This window comes from Aspergillus mulundensis (assembly GCF_003369625.1).
Source record: "Aspergillus mulundensis strain DSM 5745 chromosome Unknown scaffold_10, whole genome shotgun sequence".
NCBI classification, from domain to species: domain Eukaryota; kingdom Fungi; phylum Ascomycota; class Eurotiomycetes; order Eurotiales; family Aspergillaceae; genus Aspergillus; species Aspergillus mulundensis.
The window spans coordinates 319,502-335,015 of NW_020797898.1; the positions used below are offsets into that span (position 1 = coordinate 319,502).

At 55.2% G+C, this 15,514-nt stretch overlaps 7 protein-coding genes across 7 annotated transcripts; 4 read left to right on the forward strand and 3 right to left on the reverse strand.

Moving 5' to 3' along the window:
• Nucleotides 1-1,265: 1,265 nt before the first annotated feature.
• On the reverse strand, nt 1,266-1,676 carry DSM5745_08534 (uncharacterized protein; the record flags this gene model as incomplete). Its single annotated transcript, XM_026750550.1, has 1 exon — nt 1,266-1,676. One exon carries the CDS (start codon nt 1,674-1,676, stop codon nt 1,266-1,268), a length of 411 nt encoding a protein of 136 aa, XP_026600563.1.
• Nucleotides 1,677-2,968: 1,292 nt separating this feature from the next.
• DSM5745_08535 (uncharacterized protein) lies at nt 2,969-4,443 on the forward strand (the record flags this gene model as incomplete). Its single annotated transcript, XM_026750551.1, has 2 exons — nt 2,969-3,491; nt 3,542-4,443. 2 exons carry the CDS (start codon nt 2,969-2,971, stop codon nt 4,441-4,443), a joined length of 1,425 nt encoding a protein of 474 aa, XP_026600564.1.
• Nucleotides 4,444-4,554: 111 nt separating this feature from the next.
• On the forward strand, nt 4,555-6,335 carry DSM5745_08536 (alpha-keto acid decarboxylase family protein; the record flags this gene model as incomplete). The annotated part of the gene is made up of 2 exons (XM_026750552.1): nt 4,555-4,753; nt 4,807-6,335. The coding sequence occupies 2 exons, from the start codon at nt 4,555-4,557 to the stop codon at nt 6,333-6,335; spliced, it is 1,728 nt and encodes a 575-aa protein (XP_026600565.1).
• A 363-nt stretch (nt 6,336-6,698) lies between these two features.
• Nucleotides 6,699-7,976, reverse strand: DSM5745_08537 (uncharacterized protein; the record flags this gene model as incomplete). Its single annotated transcript, XM_026750553.1, has 1 exon — nt 6,699-7,976. The coding sequence occupies one exon, from the start codon at nt 7,974-7,976 to the stop codon at nt 6,699-6,701; it is 1,278 nt and encodes a 425-aa protein (XP_026600566.1).
• Nucleotides 7,977-8,366: 390 nt separating this feature from the next.
• On the forward strand, nt 8,367-9,554 carry DSM5745_08538 (uncharacterized protein; the record flags this gene model as incomplete). The annotated part of the gene is made up of 2 exons (XM_026750554.1): nt 8,367-8,867; nt 8,919-9,554. 2 exons carry the CDS (start codon nt 8,367-8,369, stop codon nt 9,552-9,554), a joined length of 1,137 nt encoding a protein of 378 aa, XP_026600567.1.
• A 2,363-nt stretch (nt 9,555-11,917) lies between these two features.
• DSM5745_08539 (uncharacterized protein) lies at nt 11,918-12,766 on the forward strand (the record flags this gene model as incomplete). The annotated part of the gene is made up of 1 exon (XM_026750555.1): nt 11,918-12,766. The coding sequence occupies one exon, from the start codon at nt 11,918-11,920 to the stop codon at nt 12,764-12,766; it is 849 nt and encodes a 282-aa protein (XP_026600568.1).
• Nucleotides 12,767-13,472: 706 nt separating this feature from the next.
• On the reverse strand, nt 13,473-15,295 carry DSM5745_08540 (oleate hydratase; the record flags this gene model as incomplete). The annotated part of the gene is made up of 2 exons (XM_026750556.1): nt 13,473-14,583; nt 14,637-15,295. The coding sequence occupies 2 exons, from the start codon at nt 15,293-15,295 to the stop codon at nt 13,473-13,475; spliced, it is 1,770 nt and encodes a 589-aa protein (XP_026600569.1).
• Nucleotides 15,296-15,514: the final 219 nt, after the last annotated feature.

Here is a 15,514-nt window from a genome sequence, read left to right on the forward strand (position 1 = left end):
GCTTATCTCTCTGGCCTCGTGACGAGGGGGATTCTTCCATTGTGCTGGGCTGGTCCTGATACGGTAGGAGTCCGGTTGGGAAGGACGCCCGTACTGACTACCGCTGGTTCTTCCGGTTATTCTCTACCACGATTCTCAACAAGAAACGCCAATGATGCTCAATATCAATGCTGGTCTATTACCATAGTCTCCCGGACCAGAACTGGAGCCTTCTACCGCATGGCGTCTTGCCGGCGTCGATGCTACGCTGCTGCATGCGCACCAGATAGTAGTACGAATTAATGGCGGGTGTAAATGGACATACCTGCAGAAAGCTTGCAACAGCATATGTCTTGTGAATCAGATCATGTAGAGCGAACCGGACACCTGCAATCGCGGCCCATCCTTATCAAACCCAGTCTCACACAGATACCCGTGCTATCTATAAATGCGTGTTGGAAATATTAGTCTATCGGCCCAGGTGAGAGCAGTATGGTACGCCGTGCACGTGTCTGATAATCGCTATTTGCACCAACTATCCTCTGTTGCGGGGCCCGAGGCGCCTAAGAGGGTTCAGGTGATGGCGGATATGTATTCGAATGCGATGCTGAGCTTGGTCTACGACGAGCAGCCTTGGGAGACGTACGGTGAGGCAGGTCAGATTAGAATCTTTGACGGGGCGCGAACGGGACTTGAGGAGGCGAGAAAACCAGAGAGGTGGACAAGGGTTACCCCCAGCCCTGAAAGGAGAGTGCAGTTTGCGGAAGCGTTGCAGACGCCTTTATTCGTTGGCTTTGGAGTTGTAAGCGCGTATCTACCCATGGGGTGTGGGTTGGTGTATGCACCAAGACAGCTGGTGTAGGCGTATTGAAGAACATCGTGATACTCAATTTGATTTCTCTATGTATCTTCAAATTCTGTGGAACCTATTGCGATGAATCAAGGCATTGCAAAACAATACTAAGTAACAATAACAGGTCAACAAAAACAAGTACATATAGAAAGATCCGCCAAATCTGATACAAGCACCAGGGTCCCGTTCATGATCGAAAGCCTGGTAATAGGGAGACAGATAGGTAACAAACAGGGTGTCCCTTTCACACTTTGGATCAGGCGAAGATGTGTTCGGGCAAAATGGTTGCTGAGGTTTTAAACATTGCGGTATCAACAATGTATCTGTATCATGATAGGCTATGGCGAGCTTGTTAGAGGTTTCTCGAGCATCGGAAATCGGTCCTACCTTACAAGATAGATGGCGCTGCAGGCCCTGCCATCCAGGCTCGTCCTCAAACACTCAATAAGTGAGGAGGGGACTCCCAGTGACCGAGTTCCATCCCAGGATAATGGTCAAGGATGTCAGACTTGCGTACTAACGCGACAGCCTTTTTCCGAGACTCAGAGGCCTTGCAGGAGAACATGATGTGAGGCACCGCCTTGCCGGGAGTTTTGCCAATCATATAGACGTCGTAAACAAGGGTACTCGAGGAAGGTACGCGTAGACATTCGTCATTCAGGGTCTCTTGGATGCTCGTGCTGATGTTGACAAAGGCTTCTCGGGCAGGTCCTTGCGCCTCCCAGTAGTTGACCTTGTCCTTGGTCGTGCCGCAAAATGTACCGATGGAGAGCTCTGGGTTAGGCCAGGTTTCCTTGTTTCTGTGCAGCGCAGAAAGCGTGTTTCTCAGTCGGGAGGCACTCATTCTGTCGTGGTAGAAATTTCCAAGGTTGGAATAGTCAGTGATGTAGAAAAGAGGAAGGAGTGATTTGGTGATCAAAATGTTGAGAATGCAATGGGGGGTTTTATAGAAATTAATACAGGGCACGACAGGCTGAGAATGCATCTTGTCTAGCCGCCGGCATTTGGCACGGGGGTGTGAAACTGCATGTCTGAGGATGTATGATAATCCAATAAGAATTTTGTCGGCATGTATTAGCCTGGGAAGGCGCTTAGCAGGCGCGTTCATGCACGCCGATTGCTGTCCTTTGTTTGGTCAAGCAGTACTTCAAACCAAGTTCTGTGACCTTGGAATGATGCCGCTCGATCGTCCTATCCTTAGGTCCAGTCCGTTTGATCAGGCAGAGGTTGTCAGCTTTTTGAGTCTTAAACCTTGTTGTTGGGACATCTTCGGCCATACTTCAATATTATACTTGAATTCACACAAGCCCTATCTGCCAATCATGACCATGGTATGCTTGTGAATGTTGTTGTCAATATCCCAAATGGGCGTTCCAGTAGTCAAGCTGAGGAGAGCTCGTCAGGAGACACAGTTATTCAGCTCTTGGTGCATATAATGATCTCCCTCCTAGCCTTGGTCATATGCTCGACGCTGAGGATTTAGAGCGTTGTTCTTCCTCGAATGGTCTGCCAGAGGAAACTCTGCCGACGCTCTCCCTCCTTTTTCCGCAAGGCATGGCGTTTGGGTTCGTCCGGGTCCTAGGCTGGTGGGTCGGTAGGTGCTCTCACTGAGAAGTATTGCAAAGGTGATATTATGCGGTACCCGTCGCGAGTAAATGTTCTCGTGTGATGTTCCTGAAGAAGCCTCGCAGAATAATGATCAATGCAGGTGTAGGTGGTGATGATGCGGATCCATCCGAGCCCCTGCGGGGAGAATCTGCCTACCGATGGGCAGGTGGAAGGCGCAGCCCAAGGAAGGTGCGAGTGCCTGTGCACCAGCGTCGTGCTCATTGACCAGTCGCGTTTCTTGACTAGCCGCCACGTCAGACTGGATTATTAGTTTCGCCAGCGGCTGGTTTTTGGAGTAGCGAGGCTGAAATCCAGCCTTGTGTAGTAGGTCTCTAGCCACTATCGGTCGAGACGGCGCGTGTACGGAGTAACAAGGCTGACTTTACTTTTGTTGACCATCGTCAAGAAGGGCATCCAACTCAGCCTTCTGTAGATAGGCGCCAGTATTTTGTCGCGAGCAAGGATTTCATTTTATCATCCAGTCTTCCAAAGCGCGGCGACCGCAAAGCTGGGCCTCTATATCGCGAGATGGTCATACTTTCTGTCCTATATTTATCGCTTTCAACGCTCGCTCTCGCACAGAACAATACATCCGACGTTGAGCGGGTAGGTTGGGCGTCGTCACCGGATACGAGGAGCACCTCCGAGATTCTCTTCGGTTGTTTCAGCATCTTTCTGGTGTGCTCGTGGAAATGCGTTCATCTCAACCTGCCATCAGTGGAGGAAAGTGAAGCAGGCTGGCACACAACCTTAGCCGGATGGTTACCGTACTGGCCGACCAAGCCGGCTAGAAGACTCATCTTTCGAAAAGTGAAGTGGATGCTCGCCATCGCTCTGGCTCCTGAGGTCGGCGTTGCGCTCGCTGCACGCGAGTTTCTCAGAGCACGCAAGTTGCAGCGGTTCATCAATCTCCCGACCTTTACTCTGAGTCATGGCTTCTTCGCGTACATGGGAGGCTTCGTGATAGCAATTCCTGACGCCGCAGGACAGTCGCTGGCGAACAGGGCAAAGCCCAGTATGAAGAACTATTATCTGTCCGCCAGAGGGCTCGGTAAGCTTTCTCTGCCGGCCTATCTTCGGAAATATCCTAACTGATCCCAGAGGCGTTGTTGAAACTTGGGATCTTCGAGCCATCGAACGGGTGGTTTCCGACAGTCACCGAGGCAGATATCCAAGACAGGTCAAAATCGGACCCCTTTACCAAGGCCTTCGCGGTCGTACAGTGCGGCTGGTTGGTCATTCAGAGTATCGCCCGCGCAGCTCAGAGTCTTCCACTCACCGAATTGGAACTCGCGACACTTGCGTTTATTCCCTGCGCATTCGTCATGTATGCGTTTTGGTGGTACAAGCCTTTTGATGCTCAACGACCTATTACCCTCGTCTGTTTGAACAACCATCAAGCCTACCAGGCGCGGTTAATGATTCATTGCAGGGAGAAGGACGCAGAGTGTTACGCCGGCATGGGCCTCGAGTGGGGGGACGTGGGCGACAGCGACGCAACCGATATAATGCTCCATCGTCAACAAGAGCAGTCCCGCTTCACTGAACTGGACTACGACTTGGCTCGTGAGATCCTGGTACCGGGCTGGGAATACGGCGGTGCAAGAGAGAAGCAGGACGATCCGGTGGTGGTCATTTTCTATATCGCTGCTGCAACCTTCTCCGCCATTCATACTGTTGCATGGACGTGGGAATTTTCATCCGACACCAGCAGGACGCTGTGGAGAGTCTTTAGCTTGATGGCGGTCTGCTCGCTGTTGTTGAACGCATTCTCCTGGGCTCTGGGTGCAGCAGGTGAAGAATGTGCCGATTGTGCGGACTGGGGGTGCAATTGCTGTGGCCACGATGTCTCTTCTTGGAACACCCCCTTCCTTACCATGGTCGGGGTGATTGCGTATGGAGTCGCTCGCGTGGGCCTGATTGCGCTGACATTTTCCTGCTTTTCGTCGATGCCGGCGGATGTATATAAAGCGGTGGACTGGAGGATCCCCCATTTCTCGTGATGATCCGGTGGAGGATCGGCTACCGTCGGCAGGCAGCAGGGAAAGATATAAGCGACGTCATCTGACTCTCTTCCACGGTTCCCTCTGACTTCCCCCAAACACATCACAGCAATGGAGACCACCACCACCACCCTCGCCGAATACCTCTTCAAGCGCCTGCACCAGCTCGGTGTCGATTCCATCTTTGGACTCCCCGGCGATTACAATCTCCAGCTGCTCGATTATGTCGCCCCCTCGCGTTTGCACTGGATCGGGAGCTGCAACGAGCTGAATGCGGGGTACGCCGCCGACGGCTACTCCAGAGTCAAGGGTATCTCTCTCGCTTTTCTCTCTACCTTCTCAACTAACTTCTCCTGCCAATAGGAATCGGAGCCCTCGTTACGACCTTCGGAGTCGGTGAACTCTCCGCCGTCAACGCCATCGCCGGAGCCTACGCCGAACGAGCCCCCGTTGTCCACATTGTCGGCACTCCCGTCCGCCAGTCCCAGGAGTCGCGCGCCCTCATCCACCACACCTTCAACGATGGCGAATACGAGCGCTTCGATCGGATGCAGGAACACATCACCGTCGCCCAAGCCATCCTGACCGACCATCGCTCCGCCCCCGCCGAGATCGATCGCGTCCTGCAGCAATGCCTCCTCCACAGCCGGCCGGTCCGGATCGCCATTCCCCTGGACATGGTGTCGCTGCGCGTTCCAAAGCTGGCTCTTCACCACAGACTTGCCCTTCCTCTCCCGTGCCGACAGCCGCATGCCGAGGATAAGGCGATGAAGGCTATTCTCGATCGGATGTACAGCGCGAAGAAACCGGTGATAATCGTGGATGGAGAAGTGCGGTCGGCGAAGATCGTGGACGAAGTCGATCACATCGTCAAGTCAACCAGGTGGCCGACGCTTACATCGGGCTTCGGCAAAAGCTTGATCGATGAGAATCTGCCGAACGCCTACGGAGTCTTCACCCCGGAGCACAAGGAGTTTGTGGATTCGAGCGATCTGGTACTGTGCTTCGGCCCTCATTTCTCCAACACCAACTCCTTCCTCTACCAGACGCTCCCTCGCGAAGATAATACCATCTACATCCATCCTACGTCGGTCCAAATCGGCAGCGAAATCATCCGCGACCTCCCGGCAAACTACTTCCTCCCCCAGCTAATCGGCCACCTGGAGATGGAAAAGCTCACGAGTTACGACCCCCAGCTCACCCATCCCAAATCCATCGCACCCCCAGACGTCAAAGACACGGATCTCGTCTCCCAAGCCGGCGGCTTCTGGCACCGAATGTCCACCTTCTTCCGCGAAGGCGACATCATCCTCGCCGAAACCGGCACCGCAGCCTACGGCGCCAACCAGTTCCGCCTCCCCCCGAAAACCAGCCTCTTCAAAGCCGTCACCTGGCTCTCAATCGGCTACATGCTCCCCGCAACCCTCGGCGCCAGTCAAGCGCAGCACGACCTGATCGCCCGCTCCGAGTACCACGATCTCCTCGAAGCGCGCTCAATCCTCTTCATCGGCGACGGCAGCTTCCAGCTAACAGCGCAGGAGCTGGCAACAATCATCCACCGCAAGCTCAACGTGATCATCTTCCTCATCAACAACGACGGATATACCATCGAGCGCGCGATTCACGGTCGGAACCAGCGTTACAACGATATCACGTCGTGGCGGTACCTCAAGGGGCCGGAGTTCTTTGGCGCCCCGACGGAGGGAGAGTATGCGGCGCATACGTGGGAGGTCCGGACGTGGGGCGATCTTGATAAGGCGCTTACGGATGAGCGCATGGTCAAGGGGAAGGGCGTGCGCATGGTGGAGGTTTTCATGGAGAGGCTGGATGTTCCGCCGCCGCTGGATCGCACTTTGGCGATGCAGCTTGCGCGGGAGAAGGAGGGGCAGTAGAGCTCGATATGATTGAGATTGCGACCCGGGGTTCTGAGCGTAATTGGACTAGCTAGTGTGCGAGCGTCCACAATGTACGTGCTATCCTACACCCAAGCAAGAATTATATGCAAATGGATACCAAGTCTAACTAGTGAATGAGTAACAATAATGATGCCCGAAGGTAAAACCGAGCAAGGAACGAATGTCCCAGCCGGAGATTCAAGGAGGCCATACCTAGCGACCAGCAGCTGCGAGTGGGAATGTCCGATTGCTGTCTACCTGCATGTCAACAAACTTCAGGACCCGGATGCCATCATGCTCAGTTACACAGTCTGAAAGCGTCGCCCGAGATTTAAGATCGATCAATCAACCCACCCGCTCCTAGAACCTTTTGCTCTTCCGCAACCTCTTGCTCCTTCGCGCCGGGGGCTCCGCGCCAGTCCGTGAAACCCGTTTCCGCTGGGTATCTTCGGCTACAGACTGTCCGCGCTGGGCTGGTGACCTTGTCTTCCGCTGCAGTTGTTTTGCCTGCGTTGGCAACACTTTCAGGCGTACTGGATCGCGAGGGGGCATCGAAAGACCAGCGACCGCATTGGGAAACAGGCCCAAGTGGCCGGCATTGGTCGCTGCGTTGAATATATGCCTGTTCATCGGGACATCAAGGCACGGGATCCTGTATTTGAGGCTGTAGGGATCGCATAAGTTCTGGGCCTTGTCTGGGGTCGACCCATTGTCGCTGTCCTGGCTGCCATCACTTGAAGACTCATCATCATCACCTGAATCCTCCTGGCTCTCGGTCATCACAGAGTCAGTTCCGGGGCCATCAGACGACTCCGCCCCGTTGGCCAGGACATCGCGAATCGCCCTCCTCATATTGCCGGGCTCGTACTGGCCGTCGCTATCAACATAGCTGCTACCCATCCTGTCCTTCAGCCATGGCTCCAGCGGCATCTCATGGGTCCAAACGAGGCCCGGCAGCGTCCCCCACTCTGGATTCCAGATCCGGTGTGTTTCCCACATATCTCGGACCATCCGGTAAACATCGGTGTTTATATCAGGGGGAGGCGCGGTGTTGGCCCATATCATGCGTCGGTGCAATTCGCTCGCCAGAGCCAGCTGGTGCATGAACTGAAAGAATGGCCGAGATGCATCCGTCGTTCCCTGGCCGCATGGGCGCCGGCGCCCGTCGTCTCTGTCTGTGGACTTGGGCTTCTCGTGTTTCCACGCCCCAAGCGGTCCGCCAGTCGAACTCCACTCGTCCTCCCATATTCCTTGCTGAAGCCACTGGTCCTTCACGGCTTCCTGGTCGGATTTCCCCTCGACATTGTACAACAGGCGCCAAATCGGGTCGGTCGTCTGCGCGTCGAATTGATCGCGCGGTCGGGAGGCATTGTGGATGCGGATCAGCTTTGATCTTCGAGCAATGCAATATGCCCGCTGCCAGTCCTCGTCGTCCGCAGGCGAGCCTTGTAGTGTTGAGCCTGGCGGAGGGGTTGTCGGCGGGGTGCAGTTGAGACGGCTCCTGGCCGCCTCGAGCGCGTACGGGTCTGCGGCCCAGGCTGAAAGCTTTACGTCCACAATGTGCACATCGAGTGCGGGGGGGCGCGCTAGACGCTGGTAAATGGGGTAGGTCAGGCTGTATGTGCTCGCGGCAGACATGTTTACCCGATATCTGGGGGCCTACCAATTGTCAAAAGTCGATTGAAACAGCAAAGGGAAGGGTCAACTCGCAGAGGATGCATGTGGGCAGTATTATAGCCAAACTCGCAGCCTTGTCTCGCAGGTGGCGCTTTTCATCCTTCTTTGTTGATTGCGAGCGATAATTATGGAAATGGCCGCCGAACAATGACTCTCTGGCTGGGGCTGGGATTTCTAGGATAGTGCTGGTCCCTTGCTCCTTTGGTCCGCCGAGCAGCCTTTGTCTTATGTGACGATTGGGAGACTGTTCCGTTTCGGCGGGAACATCGGTCTCTTTCCCAAAGCGGAGGATGTCTAGGGTGCCCTCAGCAGGCCAGACTCCCGAGCAACGAGCAGCGGGGTCTGCGCCTGATGTTGTCTCAACACAGCCCAGCTGTAATCAAACTTGTCTCTCCTCCTTTCCAGGCTCCAACTCTCTCCTCCTCTTCCATCTTCCCTCCGCCACGCTTTCTCACCACCCTGGCGTTGTCCTTTCTCCTCCCGGCCTACACCATCGTGCATTTCTCCTTCGAAGCGACCATCGAGCGAGCCCAAACCCGAATCCGCGCTTTCCCACGGCCAAACTTGTCGCTACTTGCCCCGAATACCGTTGCAGCCGCCACCGATACCCTGCCCGTATCACGAAGGAGCTTGCGCCCGATCAGCACAACTCTTCGGACCCAGGTGGGTAGCCGTTATCACGCTGTCGGAATGGGGGGGACCAGCACATCGGCTGAGATCTTCAAGGCCGTGGATGTGGACAATGCGCGGTTCCTGGCTGTTCGGATTGCGGCAAGGAGGAATAACGGGTTCAGCCGCCACGCGCTGGAAGTCGCAGCGGCGATGGTCGACACACTTTGCGAATTGAACCATGTAGGTGATCTCATACAGCTGCTGCCCGCTCGACTGACCTCTGAGCAATAGGACCACATCGTCAGCGTGGTTGGGCTCGACCATGTTCAAGGCCCGAGCGGCGCGGAAGTCAGGCTGCTGAGTGAGCTCGGCCAAACCAACGTGCAGCTTCTTGTCCAACAGATGTCGGTGGATGATGTCCGAAAGCGCGTTGCACTCCCTTTGCTCCGTGACATGCTGCAGGCGTTGGATTACCTGGCAGCCAAGTCCATCGTCCACCGAGACGTGACGCCCCCGAGCATTGAGTGCCTGTGCCACCCGACCACCGGTGAGCTGACTTTCAGGCTCAGTGACTTCCGCATGCACGTGTCCTGCGAATTATATCGGATGCAGTTATTCTCGGCTCCAGAATACTTCCGAGGTGCCTCCGCTTCAACAGCATCAGATGTTTGGTCGCTGTTTGTGACTTTGCTGTGGGCCATCAACGCCGATAACATTAGGTCACTAGGCGATGATGGGGTGATAGTGTTCATTCAGACCGTGCTCCAAATCAGTCGGGCAAGCCAATGGGCCGGTGCTTTCCGTGAAATGCGCAGGGAGGACCCGACCGAACGCGCATCTGCCGCCCAGATGCTGGTGAAGCTTTTTGGAGGCCAAGGCGTCAGCACCCCGCTGGGTGTGATTCCTCCGCTTGCTTCAACCTCCTAGGGGTATTAGGAAGTCAGGAACTGCTGTGAGGAAGTGGCCATCGATGTTGCAAGTTTCCTTAGTCTATAGCTTGCGCTCTTGCCGTTCTCATTATCTCATTTGTCTCAGTCATTCTTGTTGCGAGCGTCACGTTTGAGGGCCATCTATATCTATGCTTCGTTGCTCTCCATTCTTGGTCACAAAGACATGTGGCCAACTGCATCCCCTGAAGCGCGTTACCCTTCGCCTTAATTTGCTCTCATCTTACATCTGTTTTGCCTTTCCAGCTCTCCGCTCGTCATAGGCTGCATAATGGACGAGGCATGGTCTCGTTTGTCCCAAGCCACAATTGTAACCACGTCCCGTACCTCTGGTAGCAAGGCCCAAGGGCCGCTTGATAAACATGTCACCTGCCGAAGTGTATTGACACCTCGTCCCACTGCCCGGTCGGCATGGGAGCTTGGGTGGTACCTGACATATCTCATCGACGAGGACGGATGCGCATGCCCGTGTATGACTAGAACAAGTAGATGCAGGCGGCTGTCGGTCTTTTCCCCCCGGCCGTCGCATTCCATTTCCTGATTAGGCCAGGGAATGCGTTTGGATCAGCGCACTGCCCTACTCTGCCGCAAGACTGCCGCCACCTGGTTCAGTTGAGATGTTGGTGAAGCTCTTTGACGGCAAGGTAATGTCTACGGGTGCCGACTGAGACTGGTTTCTTTGATCTTCTCGCTTCGTTAGAGTCCCTACCCATGTATCATGACGCAAAAGAGCCGTGCAAAGTGCTCTCTTCAAGCCCCTACCGTAGTATATTCGTATCACATATGTTCAAACAAGATCGGTTTCGTGCGGCTTGACGTGTAACCTTTGTACAATAGCTGGCGGGTGGACAAGTTACGTGGACAGTTTGGGCTCCCTTTGTCCGGATGGGACGCTGTTGAGCGGCTGAGCCAAGCGAAACAATGGCTGCAGGATGCCTATTTCAAGAACATGGATAGAGAGCCAAGTAGCGATTGATTTCTTTCTAGAGATCCATCTGCTACTACAAATACCTGAAACCCCGGACCCCAGTTTCACATTCAGTATCTTCTTTTTGGCCCCTGGCAGCACCTAAGTACTCTCGAATGAATACCCCCCGAACTCCCGACGTTGTGACTTGGCCATAGCAGTCACCGAGGGCCGAACAACTTAAGCAGCATCTGTGCCGCTATGGCCCGTCTGCCTGGATCTTCAGCAACCATTCCCTGAAGCGCGCTCCAGTCCGAGCTTCCAGTCCCGTTCTTGATACAGTCGGACTTGGGTGAACGGGCAGACCGAGGCATACTTCAGGCGCCAAATACTGAGGAGTGCCCCCGGTCAGCCTGGGGCCGCCGTGAGTGATGGGAAATGATGATCCAAAGTCGCAGAGGGCAGAGGAGAACGGGAACCTATCGGTGCCCAAACGATCACGACGGTAGAGGATATTGTCCGGCTTTATGTCTCCATGAAGTATGTCTCGATCATACAAATAGTCCAAGGCGCTGAGGGCGTCCTGGAGGATATGCTCCGCGGTCTGTGCCACGTCCTCTGCCGGCAGACTTGCACGCAAGCTTTAAACTGTTCCGTCCATCCATGGCATCGCTATCCGCAGTTCCATACCATCTGGAATCTCCTGTTTCTCGAACCTGATGAATTGGATGATATTAGGCTGGTGGTATTGGGTCAGCTCTGTACAGTGGAAGGGGAGCAGACCTACGTGTTTTAGCTGTGAGAGGATCTCGACCCCATGCTTTGCAGATCCGTACTATATGCTTGGTAAAGTCTATGGCCAAGGGCTCAAGGTTTGTTGGAAGGCGCTTCCTGAGCCTGAGTTCTGGGGCGGGAGCCTGCTCTGGATTTCCTTGGTCGTCTGCTCGATTGTATAATGCCATACCACTTCGAACTGGTACTTGTTGCTAAAGCTACCGCCAAAGCCGATCACTTCATTCATACCCTGCATGAGGGCCCTTTGGAAGGGATAGATGGCGTACGGTCTGCCCGCCGGATCGTCAATAATCTGAGTGTTATGGCGTCAAGGCGTATCCCGCAGGATACTGCCAATGGTCAAAACACGTTGGCCATGTGAAGTTAATAAGAATGCAAAGTTCCGGGTGTCTGCAACGACCTTCTCCGCTTCGGGGTTCCTTGGGCGCAGTGAGAAAAGCGCCGCTGAGCGCGCAGAGGGGAATGCCATGTCGGATACGGGGAAGGACTTCTGGGATAACGCAGAGTTCTGAGGCAGCGAACACCGTCTTGCGTAGAGCATTGAAACAGCAATAAACAGTGGCTTGCGCAGAGGAAACATGGGTCCGGTACCTATTTGCGGCGTTTGTCGGGCTGGTCATTGTGCCCACGCAACAAAGACGATGCGGCGACTACTGGACCAGAACGATGAAGCAGACTCCAACGTCCCTCTGGCCAAACGCAACCGTGACCCCTCCCGTCCATACAACCAATTCATGTATCAACTCGAGACGCAGCGCAGGCGCTACGACGACCTCGACTCACCAGACAGGCCTGAATCCACCGCACCCGGCGTAAACACCAGAGCGTACAAGCAAGTACGCAACCAGTGGGAAGAGAGCGAACAGTGGAACCCCAAATGGGGGGTCCTGCCCGGGCCAAGCTGGAACCATGAGATTCCCTTCGACGAGTGGCTGTCGGACAAGTTCAAAGAACAGGACGAGAAGGACCGGATAAATCGGGAATATGCCTTGAAACAGTCGGCCAGCCTGCGGACTTTTCAGCAGCGGGAGCTCGATGCCCACAAGGACGGGTTCCGGCAGAACCCTCAGGAAAGTGCAGGGGGCGCTGCCGATGCCCCCAGCCGCCTCGCCGGCGTATATCCGGATCCCCTCCCGCTGCCTGAGAGCGCTGGGTACAAGGCGACAGTCCCCATCCCCGCGGGATCCAAATACAGGGGTTGGGGCATCTTTGGCGGTAAACCCACCGTCGACGGTGACCAGGATTCAGGTACCTCGAGCGCATCGTCCCCAAGCAGCAATTCGGGAAGCGCCGTCTCGGCCGGATCCGAGTATGCGGACACGTCCCCTAGCACTGACTGCAAGGTGGACAACACCGGCCCGGAGCCGCTGGAGCGGACTGTGCCAGCGAAGCGAGGCCATCCGGATGGTAGTGAGTCTGGATCTCCGCCGGTCAGAAGGAGCGCGCGGTTACGGAACCAGAATCGCCAATTGAACAGCAAGAACGCTTGATTCAGTGACAAGAGCGAGATGCGTTGGCCCCGTGCTACCATAGTGAACCACATGCGCCTCTACTGCCCATTTCCTGAACGACGGAGGGTCGAGAGCTCTGATATTGAATCCCCCCTTATTATTAGTTGAAGTCGTTTCGTATGTCTGTACCTGATTGATTCCAATTTTCATACTACAATACCAAGATCCATCACTTATTCTCGGTATTGTCTCTCCTAGAGCTTTCAAACTAACAGACTCATCGGTATGCTCAAGGCCGAAACTTCAGCCACTTATATACCGACCAAACCGATCATAGGCGAATGGGACTATTTGTTAAGCTCAAAGTACACTAGAACGAATAATGGCGGCAAAAGACTGGCTTTACGGACTTCCATTAACAAGTATATCAACGCTAGTAAGAACCAATACTGAAGTCAGACAGCATGGTGGTTGATTAGCCTGAGGATCTACAGGTGCACGCTACTGAGTATTCTGATTCTGGCTCCAGGTATTGCAGCTGAAGTATCCGATCTCAGTTTCTGGAATGCTTCACCCTGCGCATCTCCAGCATTACTTCCAAAGCAGCGAGTGGTTGCAGAGCAGTTGGCCACGGATCTCCAGTACTCAAAATAGTCACAGAATGGATACTTTTGATAAAGCAAAACAAGCAGTAGCACAGTATAACAACAATGGCAAGTCATGAACAGAGAGGAAGGCAATCCCATCACGTCAACAAATCCATCACCTCCAAGAGCAGACTCTTATGCGGCTTGACCGGACTCACCGGCAGGCCCATCAACTCCGCAACCGCCATCTGCGCGCTCTGCACACTATACTCGATCTCCAGCGTCGTGCTGGCCGGAATCTCCACGAACTGCCCCACGCACGCAATGTTCGTCGTCCACTTGGGTATAACCGCCGGTCGGTCCCCACGGCCGCGCGTAAGCAGCGGCGCCATGCCCAGCGGCATCCCACAGGGGACCGTCCTCGCCGTGGCCAGAATGCTCGCGGCGGCCGCGGCCTCGATGGAGTCGTCGTCGCAACCCTTGCAGCAGCCAAGGTGGCACAGGACTTCCTTGAGGATCTCCTCGCCCGTGCACTGCCACATCTCCTTCTTGACAAAGTTGCCTTCCACGCCCGGGTTCGTGGCGTACCCCAGCATCACGGTGGTGTTGGCAGCCTGGGCCGAGAAAACGGGCTGTTGCGGGACGGTGATCACGACGCCCCAGTTTGTCTCGCACATGTTGAGGAATGCGCCTGTGCCTGCTTTCTCGCGCGTGAGGTTCTCGTATAGCTGGGCGAAGCCGGGGTCCGCGAACGTCGTCGTGAAGGTCTCGACCGCGGACTCTTGGATCCGGGGGAGGAAGTTGGCCGGGTTGCCGAAGCGCGATGAGCGCTCTGCCAGCTTGCGCCAGAGCTTCCATTCCCCGTCCATTAGGTTCTCCCAGTTCGGTTGCAGGCCCGCGGGGGGACTGGAGTTTGTGCCCATTGCTGCGCCGGCGGCGGTCGAGCCGAGGGTTACGATGATGATGTCGACTGGGTCGAGCGTGATGAGTTGCTGGGCGCCTTCTTCGGTCTCGACTTCGATCTGGGAAACGGTTGTTGGTCCGCTTTCGGGGTAGGCCTTGAGATCTGTGACCTTCTGGTGGAAGCGGAAGTCGACGCCTTCCTGCTTGAGGAAGGCTGTCAGGGGCTCGATGACCGACTCGACGATGTTGTAGGTGAAGTTCGCCCGTCCCAGCTCCTTGATCTGGTTGAGCGAGCGGAGATTGCCCAGGTGGTTGCGGAGATGGCGCTGGAACTCGACTGCGCTGTGCCAGGGGTGGAGTCGGAAGCTATTGAGAGGTGTTTGTTAGAAAGAGAATGATGGAGGTGAGGAAGGCCTTACACCGTAGACCAGAACATCCAAAAGTCCGTTTTGAAAAAGTCCTCGTCAAAGATCTCCTTGATGCTGGTGTTGTCGATCGAACTCTCGTTCTCCAGCATGAACCCAATCAGCATCATCCGCTGCTGGAACCCCAGATGCACGCCCGTCTGGTGAGACGCCTCCGGTCCAGATTCACCAGCGGTCACAAACTGTGCCAGCGGACCAGGCGGGTGTCTGCCGGATGGCCCTTCAGCAGCGCGAGCAGTGCTGGGAGAGAAAAGCCTCTCGACGTAGCTCCCAGCACTGGCTTCGAAGGAGGTCATATAGCCGCCGGCATAGGTTCCTTTCTTGGAGGTGGGCTCCTCTGTCGACTCGTGCAGGGTGTCCAAGACGGACTTGCTTGCGTCGGCGGCGCTGGGGATCAGACTCAGGAGCTTCTTGACAGAGGCGCCGTGGAAGTGCTGCACGCAACCGGGCGGGAGGAAGTAGCCGCCGTCTTCAGTGCCCCTGCCCTGGATACGCATCCCGCCGCCGGTGCCTTCGTGGGTGTCCAGGATGTGGATGTTGGAGCCGGGCACCTTGGCCTCCTTGATTAGATGGAGCGCTGCGGTGAGCGAGGCAATGCCGCTGCCGACAAGCCATGCTTGGAAGTAGTTGGGGTCACGCGAGAAGCCGTGCATCTTCTGCATTGAAACGATCGTAGCAGGGATTTCAAGTAGGGATTCAGAATTCCTGAGGTGGTTGACTTGAGAGCTCAGGATACGTCAGCACTCATCCTGCTTTTCCTCCTTTATATCTGTCATCTTGTGGTGTGTATGGAACATAAGCCACGATGCTCGTATGGCAGCCACTACTAAGCCGAAGGTGTACTGCCTGTGGCCAGATCGCATTGATGCTGG